At 50.2% G+C, this 17,393-nt stretch overlaps 1 protein-coding gene across 10 annotated transcripts in view; it reads left to right on the top strand.

Moving 5' to 3' along the window:
• TP53INP2 (tumor protein p53 inducible nuclear protein 2) overlaps positions 1 to 17,393 on the top strand; it is a 41,614-nt gene that overhangs the window by 19,659 nt on the left and 4,562 nt on the right. For 2 of the 10 annotated variants that reach the window (XM_005568772.5, XM_015457958.4), the window contains exons 1-3: positions 12,822 to 12,993; positions 13,840 to 13,956; positions 17,179 to 17,352. In XM_005568772.5, coding sequence (XP_005568829.2) covers positions 17,229 to 17,352 — 124 coding nt within the window. In that variant the 5' untranslated portion in view covers positions 12,822 to 12,993; positions 13,840 to 13,956; positions 17,179 to 17,228. Of the gene's footprint in view, positions 1 to 12,821; positions 12,994 to 13,211; positions 13,442 to 13,839; positions 13,957 to 17,178; positions 17,353 to 17,393 lie in introns of those variants that run through there. The other 8 variants (XM_005568774.5, XM_074005099.1, XM_045362793.3 and 5 more) reach the window with 4 other exon arrangements.

Raw genomic sequence — 17,393 nt, forward strand, 5'->3', positions numbered from 1 at the left:
GGAGTCTCGCTCTTGTCACCCCGGCTGGAGTGCAGTGGCGCGATCCCGGCTCACTGCAACCTCAGCCTCCCAGGTTCAAGCGATTCTCCTGCCTCAGCCTCCTGAGTAGCTGGGATTGCAGGCGCCTGCCACCAAGCTCAGCTAATTTTTGTACTTTTAGTAGAGACAGGGTTTCGCCATGTTGGCCAGGTTGGTCTGAAGCTCCTGACCTCAGGTGATCCGCCTGCCTCGGCCTCCCAAAGCGCTGGGATTACAGGTGTGAGTCACTGCGCCCAGCATGTTTTTCGTTTTTGTTTTTGTTTTTTTTTAATAAGGTAGATCTATGTATATTGACATAAGTAGAGTTCCAAGACATGTTACTGTGAGTCTGTAAGACAGAATGTATAATATCAAGAAAACAGGCAAACCTAAAAGCAGTGTAAATTGGTACCTCGTGTAGGCTATTTAGTAATATCAGTCTTTTTTTTTTTTTTTTTTTTGAGATGGAGTCTTGCTCTGTCACCCAGGCTGGAATGCAGTGGCGTGATCTCGACTCACTTTAACCTCCACTCTTGGGTTCAAGCGATTCTCCTGCCTCAGCCTCCCGAGTAGCTGGGAATATGGGCATGCACCACCACAGCCAGCTAATTTTTGTTTTTTTTTTAGACAGAGTCTTGCTCTGTCGCCCAGGCTGGAGTGCAGTGGCCGGATCTCAGCTCACTGCAAGCTCCGCCTCCCGGGTTTACACCATTCTCCTGCCTCAGCCTCCTGAGTAGCTGGGACTATAGGCGCCCGCCACTGCCCCGGCTAGTTTTTTTGTATTTTTTTTAAGTAGAGACGGGGTTTCACCATGTTAGCCAGGATGGTCTCAATCTCCTGACCTCGTGATCTGCCCGTCTCGGCCTCCCAAAGTGCTGGGATTACAGGCTTGAGCCACCGCGCCCAGCCTAATTTTTGTATTTTTAATAGAGACAGGGTTTCGCCATGTTGGCTAGGCTGGTCACAAACTCCTGACCTCAGGTGATCCACCTGCCTCGGCCTCCCAAAGTGCTGGGATTACAGGTGAGTCACCATGCCTGGCCTAAGTCAACTTTTAAAATGCTCTTTAAACTTTTAAAATAACCTCAACTGACTAATCCCCACTAATAGATATTTATATTACAAATAAATATGCAAAATAATGGGTAAAAATATCAATTGCCACATTGTAATAACAAAATATTGGAAACAAACTTTTTCTCCTTATGAGATGGGATATATAGAGTGCATCTATTTGATGGGATACTATGCAGGTTTGAAATAAAATGAGGCTGCTCTCCATATTGATATGGAAAGGTCTGCAAGATAGAGTATGAAGTGATGAAAAAACAAGGTGCAGAATAGTGTCTCTATGTTTATGAAAAATACATGTATTATATGTTGGATTTTATAATTTTATTTTTTTATTAATTTTTTGAGACAGCATCTCACTCTGTTGCCCAAGCTGGAGTGCAGTGGTGCAATCATGGCTCACTGCAGCCTCAATCTCCTGGGCTCGAGCAGTCCTCCCACCTGAGCCTCCCGAGTAGCTGGGACCACAGGGCTACACTACCACACCCAGCTAATTTTTGTATTTTTTGTAAAAACAAGGTTTCACCATGTTGCCTAGGCTGGTCTCAAACTCCTGGGCTCAAGTGATGCTCTAGCTTCAGCCTCCCAAAGTGCTGGGATTACAGGTATGAGCCAACACACCCACTCTGCATCAGATTTTAAATGCATAGAATTCCTCTGGAAGGAATCACAGGGAACTGGAATTGGTTACCTCCAGGAAGGAAACCAATAATTGGGAACTGGGAAGGGAAGGACACCTGCTTTTCACTGTACTCCCTATTGAAGTTTTGTAATTTTGAACTATTGCCTCACAATTAAGTAAGGAAGTAAAAAACGTTAAACCATAATTGTAAAACTGGAAGCAAAATGAGCTGTACAAAACAAAACACTTCCTATATGTATGTACACGTTGTGTAGAAAAAGAAAAGAAGGATACACTTCAAACTGGTGGCAGTAGCAGAAGGTCTCTGGGACTGGATAACGAAGGGTGGTCAAGGATGACCTTGGCTTTATCTTTTCGTCGTTGTTGGGTTTTTTGTTTGTTTGTTTGTTTGTTTTGAGATGGAGTCTTGCTCTATCGCCAGACTGGAATGCAGTGGCACGATCTCGGCTCACTGCAACCTCCACCTCCTAGGTTCAAGCAATTCCCCTACCTCAGCCTCCCAAGTAGCTGGGACTACAGGTGTGTGCCAGTATGCCTGGCTAATTTTTTGCATTTTAGTAGCGAGAGAGTTTCACCATGTTGGGCAGGATGGTCTCGATCTCGTGACCTCGTGATCCGCCCGCCTCAGCCTGCCAAAGTGCTGGGATTACAGGCGTGAGCCACTGCACCCGGCCTGTTGTTGTTGTTTTTTAACATATAGGGTCTCGCTCTGTTTTTTGTTGGTTTGTTTGCTTCGGGGTTTTGTGTTTGTTTGTTTCGGTTTTTTTGTTTATTTGTTTTGAGATGTCATCCAGACTGCAGTACAGTGGTGCAATCATGGCTCATTGAAGCCTCAACCTTCCAGGCTCCAGCAATCCTCCTACCTCAGCCTCTGGAATAGCTGGGGCTACAAATGCATGACACCACATGTAGCTTTTATTTTTATTTTTATTTTTTGTAGAGACAGGGGTCTCATCATGTTGCCCAGGCTGATTTTGAACTCTGGGGCTCAAGCAGTCCTCCTGCCTCAGCCTCCCGTGGAGCTGGGATCACAGGTGTGAACCACCATGCCTGGCCTTGCTTAGATTTTTATATAATATTTCTGTTAATTGTTACTTTTTTTTGAGATGGAGTCTAGTTCTGTCGCCCAGGCTGGAGTGCAGTGGCACGATCTTGGCTGGTTGCAACCTCCGCCTCGCGGGTTCAAACGATTCTCCTGCCTCAGCCTCCCTAGTAGCTGAGATCACAGGCGCCCGCCACCATGCCCGGCTAATATTTGTATTTTTAGTAGAGATGGAGTTTTGCCATGTTGGCCAGGCAGCTGGTCTCAAACTCCTGAACTCAAGTGATTTGCCCACCTCAGCCTCCCAAACTGCTGGGATTACAGGCGTGACCCCCGTGCCCAGTCTGTTACATCATTTAAAATCCATTTTAATCTTTAAAGGTAGGCTTCAGGTGGATGGAATACAGCCACAGCCTGGCAAAGGAATGAGGCTGACTCTCCTCCTTCCGAGGGAAGGATTCATGTTGTGCTCTTTGTCTCACTTGCCTTCCCCAAGGACAGCCTGGCTCAGGGGAGGCACCGGGGCTATTCCTGGCGTCATTCCAGAGAGCCTCTCTTGTCACCTCTCACCCACTTGGCTCCCTGTCACCAGTGTTCTGGGCTGGGCTGAGAAGCAGCACGGATTGACTATTGGGTTGTATCTCCAGAAGCTCCATCAATGTCAGGTTAGGCAGAGCCAGCCCAGGAAACATGGAACATCTATCTGCCTCTGGCCTCTTACCTCTTTGTGTTCCTATGAAGCCCCACTTTTTTTTTTTTTTTTTTTTTTAGATTTTGGCAGTTACTTGGAATATTCTTTCCCTTTGATACTCCACTACCTTTTTCCTCATACCCCAATTTATATTTCTGTGTCATCTCATTCAGTGGAGAGGAGGCATCTGAAAAACCCATCAGCTAGATGTGTAGGGATTTAATGTTCCTACATTAATTGTATTTTAGGAGGCATCTAAAAAGGACGATGCTTAACTATGAGGAGAGACACGATAATGATGGAATTCCTGGTACCGGTGGAGAAGAGATCCTGAGGCAGAAAGGCCTTGCTATCACTCTTCAGTCATGTTGATAGGCAGTGCCACAAAGGGCTTAAGAACGTGGCACTGAGGCTGGGCACCATGGCTCATGCCGGTAATCCTAACACTTTGGGAGGCCCAGACAGGAGGATTGCTTTAGCCCAGGAGCTGAAGACCAACTTGGGCAATATGGGGAGACCCCGTCTCTATACACAACAACAACAACAAAAAATTAGCCAGGCATGGTGATGCACACACGTAGTCCCAGCTAATGGGGAGGCTGAGGTGGGAGGATTGCTTGAGCCTAGGAGGTTGAGGTTTCAGTGAGCTGTGATTGCACCACCACACTCCAGCCTCGGCAACAGAGTGAGACCCCATCTTAAAAAAAAAAAAAAAAGAATGTGGGGTTGCCATTCTTTTGGAGCCAGGCTGCAGGCTGACAGATTCGTATCTGTCACTTAGCAGCTGTTGAACCTTTGACAAATAACCTCTCTGTGCCTCAGTTTCCAAATCTGCAAGATGGAGATAAGAGTAGCTCCTTTATAGGACTGTTGTGAGGCTGTAATGAGATATTACATGAAAAGCCTGTAGTCCCAGCTACTCAAGAGGCTGAGGCCGGAGTACCACTGGAGCCTCGAGTTCAAGTCCAGCCTGAGCAACATAGTGAGACCGCCATCTCTAATTAAAGAGAAAAAAGAGAGAGATTTAATCTCTCTGTAATCCCCATCACTTTGGGAGTCTGAGACAATTGGATCTCTGGAGCCCGGGAGTTTGAGACCAGCCTGGGCAACATGATGAAACCCCACCTCTACTAAAAATACAAAAATTAGCCGGGCATGGTGGCTCATGCCCATAGTCTCATATACTCAGCAGGCTGAGGCACAAAGAATTGCTCGAGCCCAGGAGGCAGAGGTTGCAGTGAACCGAGATCGTACTTGGGTGACACAGCAAGACTCTTTCTCAAAAAAAAAAAAAAAAAAAAAAAATCAAAGGGCCTCTGATCTATGCCAACCACTCCTTAAAATCCCTTTGGTTCTCTCCAATCTCTCACATCCCACCACTGCCTCTCAGTGGCCTTCACTCACCAAACCTGTTACTCTCCATGAAAAACTGTACCCCCAGGCCCTTTCCCTCAGGCCTCACTTTTTTCTTTTTTCCCTCTCACCTCCCCATCCTGTCTCTGTTACCCTGTTATCTCAGTTCCATATCTCAGAAGCCTAGAAAGCAGGCAGACAAGACAGAACTCTCCTTAAAAAGTGAGGGGCAGGCCAGCTGTGGTGGCCTATACTATAATTCTAGCACTTTGGGAGATCAAGGCAGGCAGATCGCTTAAGACCAGGAATTGGAGTCTAGCCTGGGCAACACAGTGAGACCTGGTCTCTACAAAAAAATTTAAAAATTAGCCAGGCATGGAGGTGTGTGCTGTAGTCCCAGCTACTCAGGAGGCTGAGGCAGGAAGATTGCTTGAGCCCAGGAGTTCAAGGCTGCAGTGAGCCATGATTACACCACTGCACTGTAGCCTGGGTGTCAGAGACCCCATCTCTAAAACATAAAAAATGTGAAGGCCGGGCGCAGTGGCTCACACCTGTAATCCCAGCACTTCGGGAGGCCAAAGTGGCAGGACTGCTTGAGTCCAGGAATTCAAGACCAGCCCAGGCAACAAAGTAAGATCACATCTGTACGAAAGAAAGAAAGAGAGGAACGGAGGGAGGGAGGGAGGGAGGGAAAAATTCACCAGACATGGTGGCACAGGCTTGGATAATTTTTTAAAAATTATTTGTACAGGCCGGGCGCGGTGGCTCAAGCCTGTAATCCCAGCACTTTGGGAGGCCGAGACGGGCGGATCACGAGGTCAGGAGATCGAGACCATCCTGGTTAACACGGTGAAACCCCGTCTCTACTAAAAAATACAAAAAACTAGCCGGCCGAGGTGGCGGACGCCTGTAGTCCCAGCTACTCGGGAGGCGGAGGCAGGAGAATGGCGTGAACCCGGGAGGCGGAGCTTGCAGTGAGCTGAGATCCGGCCACTGCACTCCAGCCTGGGTGACAGCGCGAGACTCCGTCTCAAAAAAAAAAAAAAAAAAAAAAAAATTATTTGTACAGAAGGGGCCCCACTGTGTTGTCCAGGCTGGTCTTGAATTCCTGGCGTCAAACCATCCTCCCACCTTGGCTTCCCAAAGTTCTGGGATTACAGGCGTGAAGCCTGTGTGCACTGATTTTCTGTTGCTGTGTAACAAAACCTCCACAAACCTAGGGGCTCATGACAGCACCTGTTTATTAGCTCACAATTCTCTAAGTCAGAAGTCTGGGCACAGCTCATCTGGGTTCTCTGCTTGGGATACCACAAGGCTGAAATCAAGGTGTTGGTCAGGTATGTCCTCATGTGGAGGCTCAACTAGAGAAAGATCAACTTCCAAGCTCCCTCGGGATGTTGGAAGAATTCATTTTCTTGTGACCATATTAGTGAGGCCCTGTTTTCTCACTTTCTGTTGGCAGGGGACCACTCTTAGCTTGTAGAGGTCCCTCTTGGGTCCTCATCAGGTGGCCCTCTCCACACATGGCAGTTTGGTCCTTCATGGGAGCACCAGCTGCTCGAAAAAAATGACTCTGTTAGGTAAAAATACTGTACGTTTTTGAAACATGCACCAACTGTTTAGCTCTGTGATTGTGGGCAAGTTTCTTCAAGCAACCTGAGCCTCAATTTCCTTATTTGTAAAGCTGGGAAAACAACAATGCCCATCTTGGAGGGTTACGGGCACATAGAAAAATAATCAATAAATATAAGCTGCTGTTTGTATTCTTTTTTTTTCTTTTTTTTTTTTAACAGAGTCTTGCTCTGTCGTCCAGGCTGGAGTGCAGTGGTGTCATCTCGGCTCACTGCAACCTCCGCCTCCCAGGTTCAAGCGATTGTCCTGCCTCAGCCTCCCGAGTAGCTGGGATTACAGGCATACACCACCATGCCCGGCTAATTTTTGTATTTTTAGTAGAGATGGGGTTTTGCCATGTTGGCCAGGCTAGTCTCGAACTCCTGACCCCAGGGGATCCACTGCCTCCCAAAGTGCTGAGATTACAGGTGTGAGCCACCGCACCCAGCCTACATTAGTTCTAACGAATAGACAGGGTCTAGACACAGAGAGATTAGATGAGTGAGGGGCAGGGTTCCCTACATGGAGGAAACTGCAAGAGCAAAATTCTGGAAGCAGGAAAGCTGGTGGTTTATTTGCAAAGGGTATGTGTGTGCATATGTGTACAGAGAACTCTGAAAGAGTAGGTGAACACAGCTCTGCTTATCCCTCCAGTCAGAATTTACCAGCTGCTTACTGTGTACCCGGTACCATGAAAGGGTGCCCCGCCAGCAGTGTGAATTCAGCCTGGGAGCGAGAGGGAGCCAAGGAAGAGCCATGAGTTGGAGAGGGAAGTGGTCTGAGCTTCAGGAAGTTAATTTGCTCCTAGCAGAGTGGTTGACTCAGCAGGAGGGAACCCCCTTCTCTTCTGCACCCTCTCCTCCCTAGCCTCAAAGCCTGCTAAGGACCCAGTTCCCAAGCAGAGACCCAGGAGGGAGCTGCAGAATCTGGCCCTGTCTGGGCAAGACAGATAGGATGCAACTCCAGATGCCAGTTCCTTTTCTTTTGCTCCTGGATGGCCCCAAAGCTATCCCTTCTAACCACGATGGTCAAGGAGGGATAGAACAATTTCTCTTTTAAATGTTGCACGTGGGGTTGGGCACAGTGGCTCACACCTCTAATCCCAGTACTTCAGGAGGCCAAGGTAGGATGACTGCTTAAGCCCAGGAGTTTGAGACCAGCCTGGGCAACATAGGAAGACCCCCGTCTCTAAAAAAAAATTAGTAAAATAAAGTTCTAAACGTGGGAAATCATGCTGGGCACTCAACTACAGCAGCTTACTTGGGTACTTGTCCACACTCACAAACATACCCCTGGGACCCCAAAGGCACTGTCAGACGGACTCAGACCATGGCAGACGGACTCAGACTAAGCCAGGCTTTTGGCTTGCTGCCACCTGCCTCTTCTCTCTGAAATGAATCCTGTCCTGATCATCACCTCCTTGCTGACAGGGCCATTAAGTACAGTTCACACAAACAAGCCACGATGCCTTGAAGTTGAGCCTGGGAGGTATGTTAAGGGAGCATGGAGCCAGCCATTCTGCTGATGGGGAAACTGAGACAAAGAAAAAGGAAGTGACTTGCCCAGGCTCAGGCAGTGAGCCCAGGACAGACCAAGACTGAAATCTGACAGTCAGGCCAAGGTTTATACACACACACACACACCCCGCCCACAATTTGAGTTACTCTCAAATGTAGACATCTGTGGATTGAACAAAGGTGTTTTTTTTTTTTTCTGAGCCAGAGTCTTGCTCTGTTGCCCAGGCTGGAGTGCAGTGGTACGATCTTGGCTCACTGCAACCTCTGCCTCCTGGGTTCAAGTGATTCTTCTGCTTCAGCCTCCTGAGTAGCTGGGATTAAAAGTACCCGCCACCACGCCTGGCTAATTTTTGTATTTTTAGTAGAGACAGAGTTTCACCATGTTGGCCAAGCTGGTCTGGAACTCCTGAACTCAAGTAATGTGCCTGCCTTAGCCTCCCAAAGTGCTGGGAATTACAGGTGTGAGCCACCCGGATCACAACAAAGCTTTTTGAATAGAAGTTCTTGGAATATGGCCTCTTGTTAATGTGTAGGCCCATCTGTTGGGGTAATTTGGGGATTATGCCTGCTCTAGCTGGCTTTACCAATGAAATGTTTTCCCCTCTCTGTCTTAGTTTTTTCACCGGTAAGATAGGAAGAATTTATTATCTATGTCAGAGGGATTCCTCTCAACCTCACTCTCTATCTCAGGGCAGGGGGCAGGGGAGGGTGGGGAAGGAGGGGAGTGGTGAGCCAGTTCTCCAGCCAAGCGCAGAGACTGGCTCATACCCGCAAGTACACACAAGGTCCTTTGAGCGACACACACAGGCTGACACATCACTTAAGGGGGCAAGGAGGGGGGCAGGCAATGGGAGTGGCAAGCAGTGGGGAGCCCCCAGGTGAGGGCAAGCCCAAGGAATAGAAGGGCGGCCTCATTTTTTTTTCTTTTTTTTTTTTTCGAGATGGAGTCTTGCTCTGTCGCCCAGGTTGGAGTGCAGTGGTGCAGTCTCGGCTCACTGCAACCTCTGCTGCCCAAGTTCAAGCAATTCTCCTGCCTCAGCCTCCCGAGTAGCTGGGACCACAAGCTCACACCACCACGCCTGGCTAGTTTTTTGGTATTTTTTAGTAGAGACAGGGTTTCACCATGTTGACCAGGCCGGTCTCGAACTCCTGACCTCAGGTGATCTGCCTGCCTCGGCCTCCCAAAGTGCTGGGATTGCAGGCATGAGCCACTGCGCCCTGCCTGAAGGGTGGCCTCTTGACCTCCAGTCCTGGAGCCCATGAAATTGGGCAGGTACTCACACCTGGGCATGGGTTAGATGGGCGTGGGTCCCTATTAACTCTGAGCATGAGCTCATGTGCACGTGTGTATGTTTATATATGGGTGCCTTCATTGTATGCACAGATACGCCTGATTATCCATGTGTGTGCATAGGAATGGCACCCTCTGTCTGCTTGGAAATGAGACTCCAGAGTTACCCAGCATGATGCTCACTGCCTCATTTTTTTTTTTTTTTTTTTTTTTTTTTTTTTGAGACAGTGTCTCCCTATGTTGCCTAGGCTGAAGTGCAGTGGCATGATCACACCTCACTGCAGCCTCAACCACCCAGGCTCAATTGATCCTCCCACCTCAGCCTCCTGAGTAGCTGGATCTACAGGTGCAGGCCACCACACCTAGCTAATTCTTGTATTTTTAATAGAGACAGGGTTTTGCCATGTTGACCAGGCTAGTATCGAACTTCTGGGCTCAAGTGATCCTCCTGCCTCGGCCAAAGTGCTATGATTACTGGCCTGCACCACTGCGCCCAGCTCCGCTGCCTCTTTTTACAGCCCACTGGCCCAGACCAGGGTCTCAGGATACTAAGCCCACTTTCTGGGGCCAGGGTCAGTAGATGGCTTTGCTGCTGTGTGATTCTAAGCAAGTATCTTGACCTGCGTGTGCCTCAGTGGACTTCAGTTTCCTCACCTATAAAATGAGGGGTTTGGATGAGTTGAGGTCTGAAGTATTCTCCGGCCCAGATAATAAATCTTTGTAGTGGACAGGAAGAATGGGTCCCAGGGGTTTCAGGAGGGGACTTCCATGGGTACCTGTGACTCTACAGAGAAATGGAAGACTGAGATCTGACTTAGCAGCCTAGAAATGGGGTTCAGCTAATGCTGGGAACAGAGTCCAGTCACTTAGGGTACCGGAGTGTAGCCAACAGCCCCCTTTTCTGGGCTTGGGGAACCAGAACCATGTGCTCAACAGACCATTGCCTGTACACAGGGCAGAGTGCAGGTGTACATTCCTGAACCAGCCACCCTTCTTAAGCTTCAAGCTATAACTACTGAGCCTTCGATGAAAGTCTCCTCTATGCCAGACCCCCACAAGCTGGGTGGGGGCAATACGTGGACAAAGACCCTGCCCTTGGGATGCCAACCATTCACTTGAGAAGACATACACACATACAATGAGTGATCATCATTTACTGTTTACTGAACAAATAAATGACTGTCCATCAAGGTAGCCATCAACTGGTGGGAAGGAACAAGGAAGGCTACCTCGAGGAAAAAAGGGTAAGTAGAACCTCTTTCTCTCTCTATTTTTTTTTTTTTTTTTAAGAGACAGGGTCTGGCTCTGTCATCCAAGCAGGAATGCAGTGGCTTGATTATAGCTCACTGTACCTAAACCCAAGTGATCTTATCTCAGCCTCCTGAGTAGCTGGGACTACAGGTGCATGGCATCTGGCTAATTGTTTCATTTTTTGCAGATAACGGGTCTCGCTATGTTGGCCAGGCTGTTCTTAAACTCCTGGCCCCGAGCAAGCCTCCTGCCTTGGCCTCCCAAAGTGCTTGGATTATGGGTGTGAGCCACCACACCTGGCCAAGTAGAATCTTGAAGACAGGAAAGATCTGGATTTCAGAAAGTTCTGAAGAAGGCATTCCAGGCAGAGGAAACAGCTTGAGCAAAAGGGTGGAGGTGAGAAAGTGCCGTAGAGTGAACGAGGAGTTTGACTTTAGCACAAGATGCATGCAGGAGAAGAGGAGGTGAAGCTGGACAGAACTGGGGCTGGAGCATGAGGGGCATGAGTACTGTGTTAGGAGTGTGGGGCTTTAGGAGCCACATCAGGTTTTAGAACAAACAAGTGGCTTGACAGGAGAGATGTGTTAGGGATTATTTAGTTAAAGTCAGCAAGTAGGTCTGAGAGGGTATGAAGTTAGCAGGAAGTGGCTGTGATGGGCAGGGGCTCAGAGTTGCATGGAATGAGGACACTTTGGGTATAACACTCCAAGGGCCACAAGGCGACTCCCCTCTCCACCCCTCAGCCTCAGGTTATTTTTTTCTGGCTTCTTCCTCTGTCCCTAGGGTTAAGGAGTCCCTTGGGGGTTTCAGATGAGGCTGGGACAGAGTTTTATCACTAGTGCATTAACCTCTGGCCTAGGTCACCTCTGGCCTCCTTTTGGGCTAGATGGGCAGTTCTCAGACCCTCCCCCACCAGCCCTGCTGTGCTGACCTAGAACCTCTGGCCCTGGAGATTCTGATATGTGTATTTGTGGTCTCTTCTCAGGCATCTCCCAGGCCACTGGGAGAGCTGGGGCCTAGAACGTGGGGTGGGCGGAATACTGAGGGCAGAGAGTTTGGAAGAATCTTACAATGGCAGCTCTAGAGGGAAGCCTGGATATGTTGTTTGACAAACTGAGACCCAGAGAGGTAACATGACTTGAGGTCACACAGCAAGTCTAGGGCACCGACAGGACTGAAAGCTAGGACTCTGGGGAGCCTGAAGCGCCCTGAGGTTTAGACCATCTGGTGCATGTAGAGAATGGAGAGGGTCAGGGCTGGGAGCTATAGGTTCAAATCCTGGCTCTGCCATTGACTGTACTTTTGAGACCTAGGAAAGTCACTTGAGCTCTGTGAGTCTGTTTCCTCAACTGTAAAACGGGGAAAATATCCACCTTTTGGGGTTGTTGTGAAGATTAAAAAAAAACACACATAAAGCACCATAGCACAGGTCGTGGCACACAGTAAGTGTTCAATACATGTCAGCTAGTGGTATGGTGGTGCAAAAGTAGGTGCCTAATAAATGTTGAATGCATTGTTGAATATGAGTTCACACGCTAACAGTGAGATTGTGAGACTCAGCTTCCCCACGTGTAAATCAGGACTCCTAATCAGCCCCTGTCCTGCCGCTTCTGTACAGCCCCAGTAGCAACGTGGATTAAGTAAGGTGTGAAAACGTTCAAGTGCAGAGCCCTCTCAGGTCAATGTTTACTCAGCACAGGGCAATTCCTCTCAAGTCCTACTCTGCGAAATTTCCCGTCAGCTTCACTAACTTCTCTACATTCCCAGATGCTCCCCCGGAACCGGGGGTGGGGGATGTCCCTCTTCTCTCAAGCCTGCAGAGCTGAAGAAAAACCGGGGTGGGAAAGCAGAAAGTGTGAGCCCGAGGAGGGAGGGAGAGCAGGGAGAAGGGCAGTGGGGAGAATGGAGGTGCACAGACGTGGTGTGGATCAAGAACAGGGTCCGCATCGCGGGACTTGGACATGGGATGCAGTGAAAGGATTTGGGGAGCAGTGGGAGAGGTGAGGGTGCTTCGATCCGGGAAGAGTCAGGAAAATGAGGAGCCGGTAGGAGGGAGTGGAGATCCTCCTCGCGGAGAGCTCGCCGCGGCGCAGGGCTCCCAGCTCCCCGCAGCTGCCTCCCCGAACACTCACCCTCCCGGTTCCGAGAACGTTTCCCGGCCCGAGCGCCCGGCCCGCAAACCGGGAGGGGAGGGGCGGGACGGGGGGGATCCGCAGCCCGGGATTGGCCGCCGCCCCGCCAGCCGGTGACGCGAGGCGGGCGGGCCTCTTTGTGACATCACAATCAGCTGTTTGAACGTTCCAATTTGTGCCGTGAGCCCCGCCGCAGCGGCCGCACAGACTCAAAGCCCGGCGGGCGAGCTCAGCAGCCCGGAGCGACCGCGGCCCCGCCGCCGCCTCCCCCGCGAGCCCCCGCGATGCGGCCTGGCCTGTGAGCGGCCGGCGACCCTGGGACGCCCCGCCGCACAACTACCTCAACTCCGTGCCGCCCCCCTCCCGCCCCCAGGTGAGTCCCGACCCGGGTGGGCCTAGGGGGCTCCCCCGCCACGGACACGCCCTGAGCCCCCCGCGCCCAGGCCTTTGTCTCTCTCCGCCGGCGGCCGCCGGGGCCGCGTTCCCGGCTCCCAATTGGTTGCCGCACGCCCGGTAGACCATGACGTCGTTCTATTTGCATATGACATTGAGACGTCACCAAGGCCGGCACCGCCCCCACAGGCTCGGGTCGCTTGTCCTCCCGTGACCCGGTAGCCGCTGTGTCGGGGCTGGGCCCTGGGTGAGACGCTGCAATCCAAAGGGGGCTGCAGGGGGTCGGCGATTTCCTAGGGCTAATCCAGGGGCTGGGGTCAGGCCTCTGATCCCCTACTTTCTCTTTGCAACCTGAGAAGGAGTCACACGGCGCTGCTGGGCCTAGGTCGAGGGGGTCGTCAGGAGTTCGGGGCTACCTTGGACTCCAGGTGGTTGGTACAGCACCAGATGGTGGTGGGATCCCCTCCCTCCGGCTCCAGACTCCGCCCCCAGGGACTAACAGAATAACATCCTCCTAATCCCTGATTTGTGTGCATCGCCTTAGCTGATGTCACTCCCAGACCCAAAATGAGGGGTCTTAGACCCCAGTTCATGGAAGGGGCAACAGGCTCAGAGAGGAGAATTAGCTCACTCGAGGTCACACAACCAATTAGAGTCATGCTCACTGAGTGACAGATGCATTATTAGCCAGGGGCATAGACATAATAGAGGCTCAATACAAGTGGTAAGATACACATCTTCCTTTCGCTGGGGACCTGATCTTGGGCTCAGCCTCATCACGGTTTGATAGGCTCCTAGGTCTCCTTACTCCTGGACCTTTTTCCAGGGAATCTCTGGAGATTGGTTCACGTTTTGTGGTCCTGACCCCTTCTGTCCTCACTGTACCTTGGAGTCCTAGAGTCCAATAAAATCGCTGCCTCCCAGCTGTTTGGATCACAGAGAGGTGAGTCGTTGGCTGCCTCGGGGTGTCTCCAGGGCTGATGTTGGGGTTGGAGGGTGGGGTGAGGGTTCCCTCTATTGGCCCTTTACCTCCCCAACTTCCTAGGTTGTCAGCTAGGAAGGGCCTGACCTGGCCTAGTGCAGACAACTCCAAGTGTTTTGCTGCTCCCTCCTCACCTTTGCCCACAGAGAGTATAGGAAAAGGGATAGGATAAGGAGAGTTTCTGACTTAAGTGGATGGGCCTAGAGGCTGAACCAGGAACTCCATTCCTGCTGGGAGTTTGCTCAAGGATGAGCAAACTCTGGGAGTTTGCTGGGGGTAGGGACGGCTTAGGGCACAAATGCTATTCTGGGCAGAGCTGCTGTAGTTATTAAAGGGAATGGTTCTCCCTGGAGCAGAACTGGGAATGTGAGAACCAGGAAGCTGGCAGGGCTGGGAAAGGAAATCTGGGAGGCTTCCCAAGTGGTCAGGAGAGGGGGCAGGCACTGGCTGGCTGGTGCTGCTGTCACTCCTGGCTGTCACTGACTTGCTGTGTGACCTCAGACAGGGAGCTTCTCCCCCGAGCCTCCCTCCCCTAAACCTATCTGAAATTTGAGGAGGCACAGTGCAGGCTCTGGTACACAGTGGGTCTTCAGGAAGTGCATGCTAAATCTTGGTGCCAGTAACCCCAGACCCTTTTGTAGCTAGGCGAGGGGTGCTGTGGCTAGGTCAAGGTCTTTTTCACCTCCCTGTACCCCTGCATCATTGTATTCTTGGGGATTGTTTGCTGAGTCTTTCCTGACATCCTCCTAATCTGGACTGGATGCACAGTAACGTGGGACTAGGACTGCCCTGCCACTATCCAGCCATGTATTTTTGGATAGATTATGTGTTCTTTCTGATCATCACATTGTAAAATGGGCTGGGTGAATATGATGGTCCCTGAAACAACTCTTAACTTCTCTTTCATATTCCATGAAGTAGTAGGTTCTTGGAAGGAGGATGTGCCTCATTAAGGCCTTGATATTCCCTTCCTTCAAGAGGGGCCAAACTTTCTGGGCTTTTGGCAATGGAGTCACCAGCTCCCTGTGGCTACAGATGGGTTGGGATACATGAATTGTGCTGGGCGGACACTAGTTGGGGGTGGCGCCACCTTCTTAACCCTTGTAGATCTCCCACCCCCATCCCACCAGGGAAGCCAGCATCTTGAGCCTCCTGTGAGTCTGCAAATGTGGAAATATTCTCAGGGTATGGAAGTGAGGTGATTCTGCAGCAAGTGTGAAAACACTTCCAGGGAATGGGGGAGGTAGCAATAAGCATGGCAATACTGCAGGTGGATTAGCAGAAAGAGGAGAAATACCTCCAGGGAAGTCTGGACCTGCCCCCAGGAAGTTCTACAGGAAGTGTGGAAACACCCTTAGAGAATGGTGACAAGTGGCTCAGCAGCAAAACCATTGAGCATCTTTAGGGAACAGGTGTGGAGAGTCAGTCAGGCTTCAGGTACTGGGGAGTATGGCCAGCAGCCCCCAGCCAAGCTCTAGTCCTGAGGTAGGCTGGCATGGGGAGGGGGTAGATCTAGAGCTACCACCTTGGTGTTTCCATTTCTGGAGCAGGGGGCCTCCCTCTTCATCTTCACCCAGGGAAGGATTGGTTAAGGGCTTGCCTGGGTCTGGGTCCAACCCTCAGTGCTCATCCTTAAGGGCCCCTGGAAACTGACAGCTCCCTTCCTCCATCATCACCTCCCACTGACCTGCTGTCTCCCTGAGCCCAAGCAACCTGATCTTCCTCCTAGCCTGGGATGCTGCCCTTGAACAGGAGCCCAGGAAAAGAGGGTCAGAGGGGGGAGGGCATGCCATCTTTACACCTCATATGACAGACACAACCGAGCCATGCCAAATCACATGGTAAGATGGTAGCAGTTCTATGGGATTTCTGCTGGCCAGTGCTTTTCAAACCACACAGGCTCCAGGAGTGGTTCTTAATCTCGTGGGTCAAAGATTGCTGTTTAGGAAATCATGATGAAAACCAAGGTCCTTTTCCCAGAAAAATACACATGGACCATGACCCCTGTCCACCAAGTTGAAAATATCAAATTCAGACAGACACCCAGAAAAGGCAATAGAATATTGTGATTCTGGGTGCCACCTCTGGAATCTGATTGTGTGGATGCAAATCCCACCTTTGTCTCTTACTAGCTGTGAGACTTTGGGAAAGTTAACTTCTCTGTACCTCAATTTCTTCAACTGTAAAGTAAGGATAGTAATTATCTACTTCCTGTAGTTGTGAGGATTACATGAGGTAATGTAGGTAAAGCTGCTTAGTATAGTGCCAGGAACATAAATGTTAGCTATTATTATTATTATTGAGACTGAGTTTCGCTCTGTCACTCAGGCTGGAGTGCAGTGGTGCCTTGCAGGTTCCAGTGATTCTCCTGCCTCAGCCTAGGATTACAGGCACCTGCCACCACGCCCAGCTAATTTTTGTATTATTAGTAGAGACGGGGTTTCACCATGTTGGCCAGACTGGTCTCGAACTCCTGACCTCAAGTAATTCACCCACTTCTGCCTCCCAAAGTGCTGGGATTACAGGCGTGAGCCACCGCGCCCGGCCTAGCTATATTGTGATGATAACAAGCAGACAGTATGGGCAATTTCCTCCCTGCCTGGAGAACTCCTGTTTACTCCTCAGAGTCCAGCTTGGATGTCCAATTCTCTGGAGACCTTCCCTGGCAGAGCTGTGTCATATGTCACTCTTTCTATGTTCCTAAAGCACCCTGTAATAATAACTATTAGTTTGTTGAGTGCTTACCGTATGCCCAGACATAGTTCTAAGTACTTCATAAGTGTTTAGCTCATTTAGTTCTTTCCCCCCGCCTTTTTTTCTTTCAATAACTTTGATATAGCTCATTTAATTCTTATTAGAGCCTGGAGGAGGATACTATTATTAGCTTATTTAATTCTTATAAGAGCCCGGAGGAAGGTACTATTATCATTGTCTTTTGACAGATGAGAAAACTAAGGCACAGATAAGTTAAATAACTTCCTAAAATCATACAGAAGATTAAAAAAAAAAAAAAAAACCAAAACCTGGATTTGAATACAGAAAGCACATATCCTCAAAGTGTCCGCACGTATCCCTGTTGTGTGTACCCTTCTCCCTGCTCTGGGGGTGATGTCTTCTGTCCTCTGCCCCAAGCCAGGAGTGGGGTGAACTTCAATCATCTCAACGTCCTTCTATGATTCCCAGGTTTTTGCACTGCCATAGGGCGCCCCCGTGAGGCCGCTTCGCCCCCCACCATGTTCCAGCGCCTCACCAGCCTCTTCTTCAGCACCCCCTCGCCCCCTGAAGACCCCGACTGCCCCCGCGCCTTCGTGTCGGAGGAGGATGAAGTGGACGGCTGGCTCATCATTGACCTGCCGGGTGAGGTCTGGGTCTGCCTCCTGGGCCTGTGAAGTCATTCT

The sequence above is a fragment of the Macaca fascicularis genome, chromosome 10 (assembly GCF_037993035.2).
Source record: "Macaca fascicularis isolate 582-1 chromosome 10, T2T-MFA8v1.1".
Lineage (NCBI taxonomy): Eukaryota > Metazoa > Chordata > Mammalia > Primates > Cercopithecidae > Macaca > Macaca fascicularis.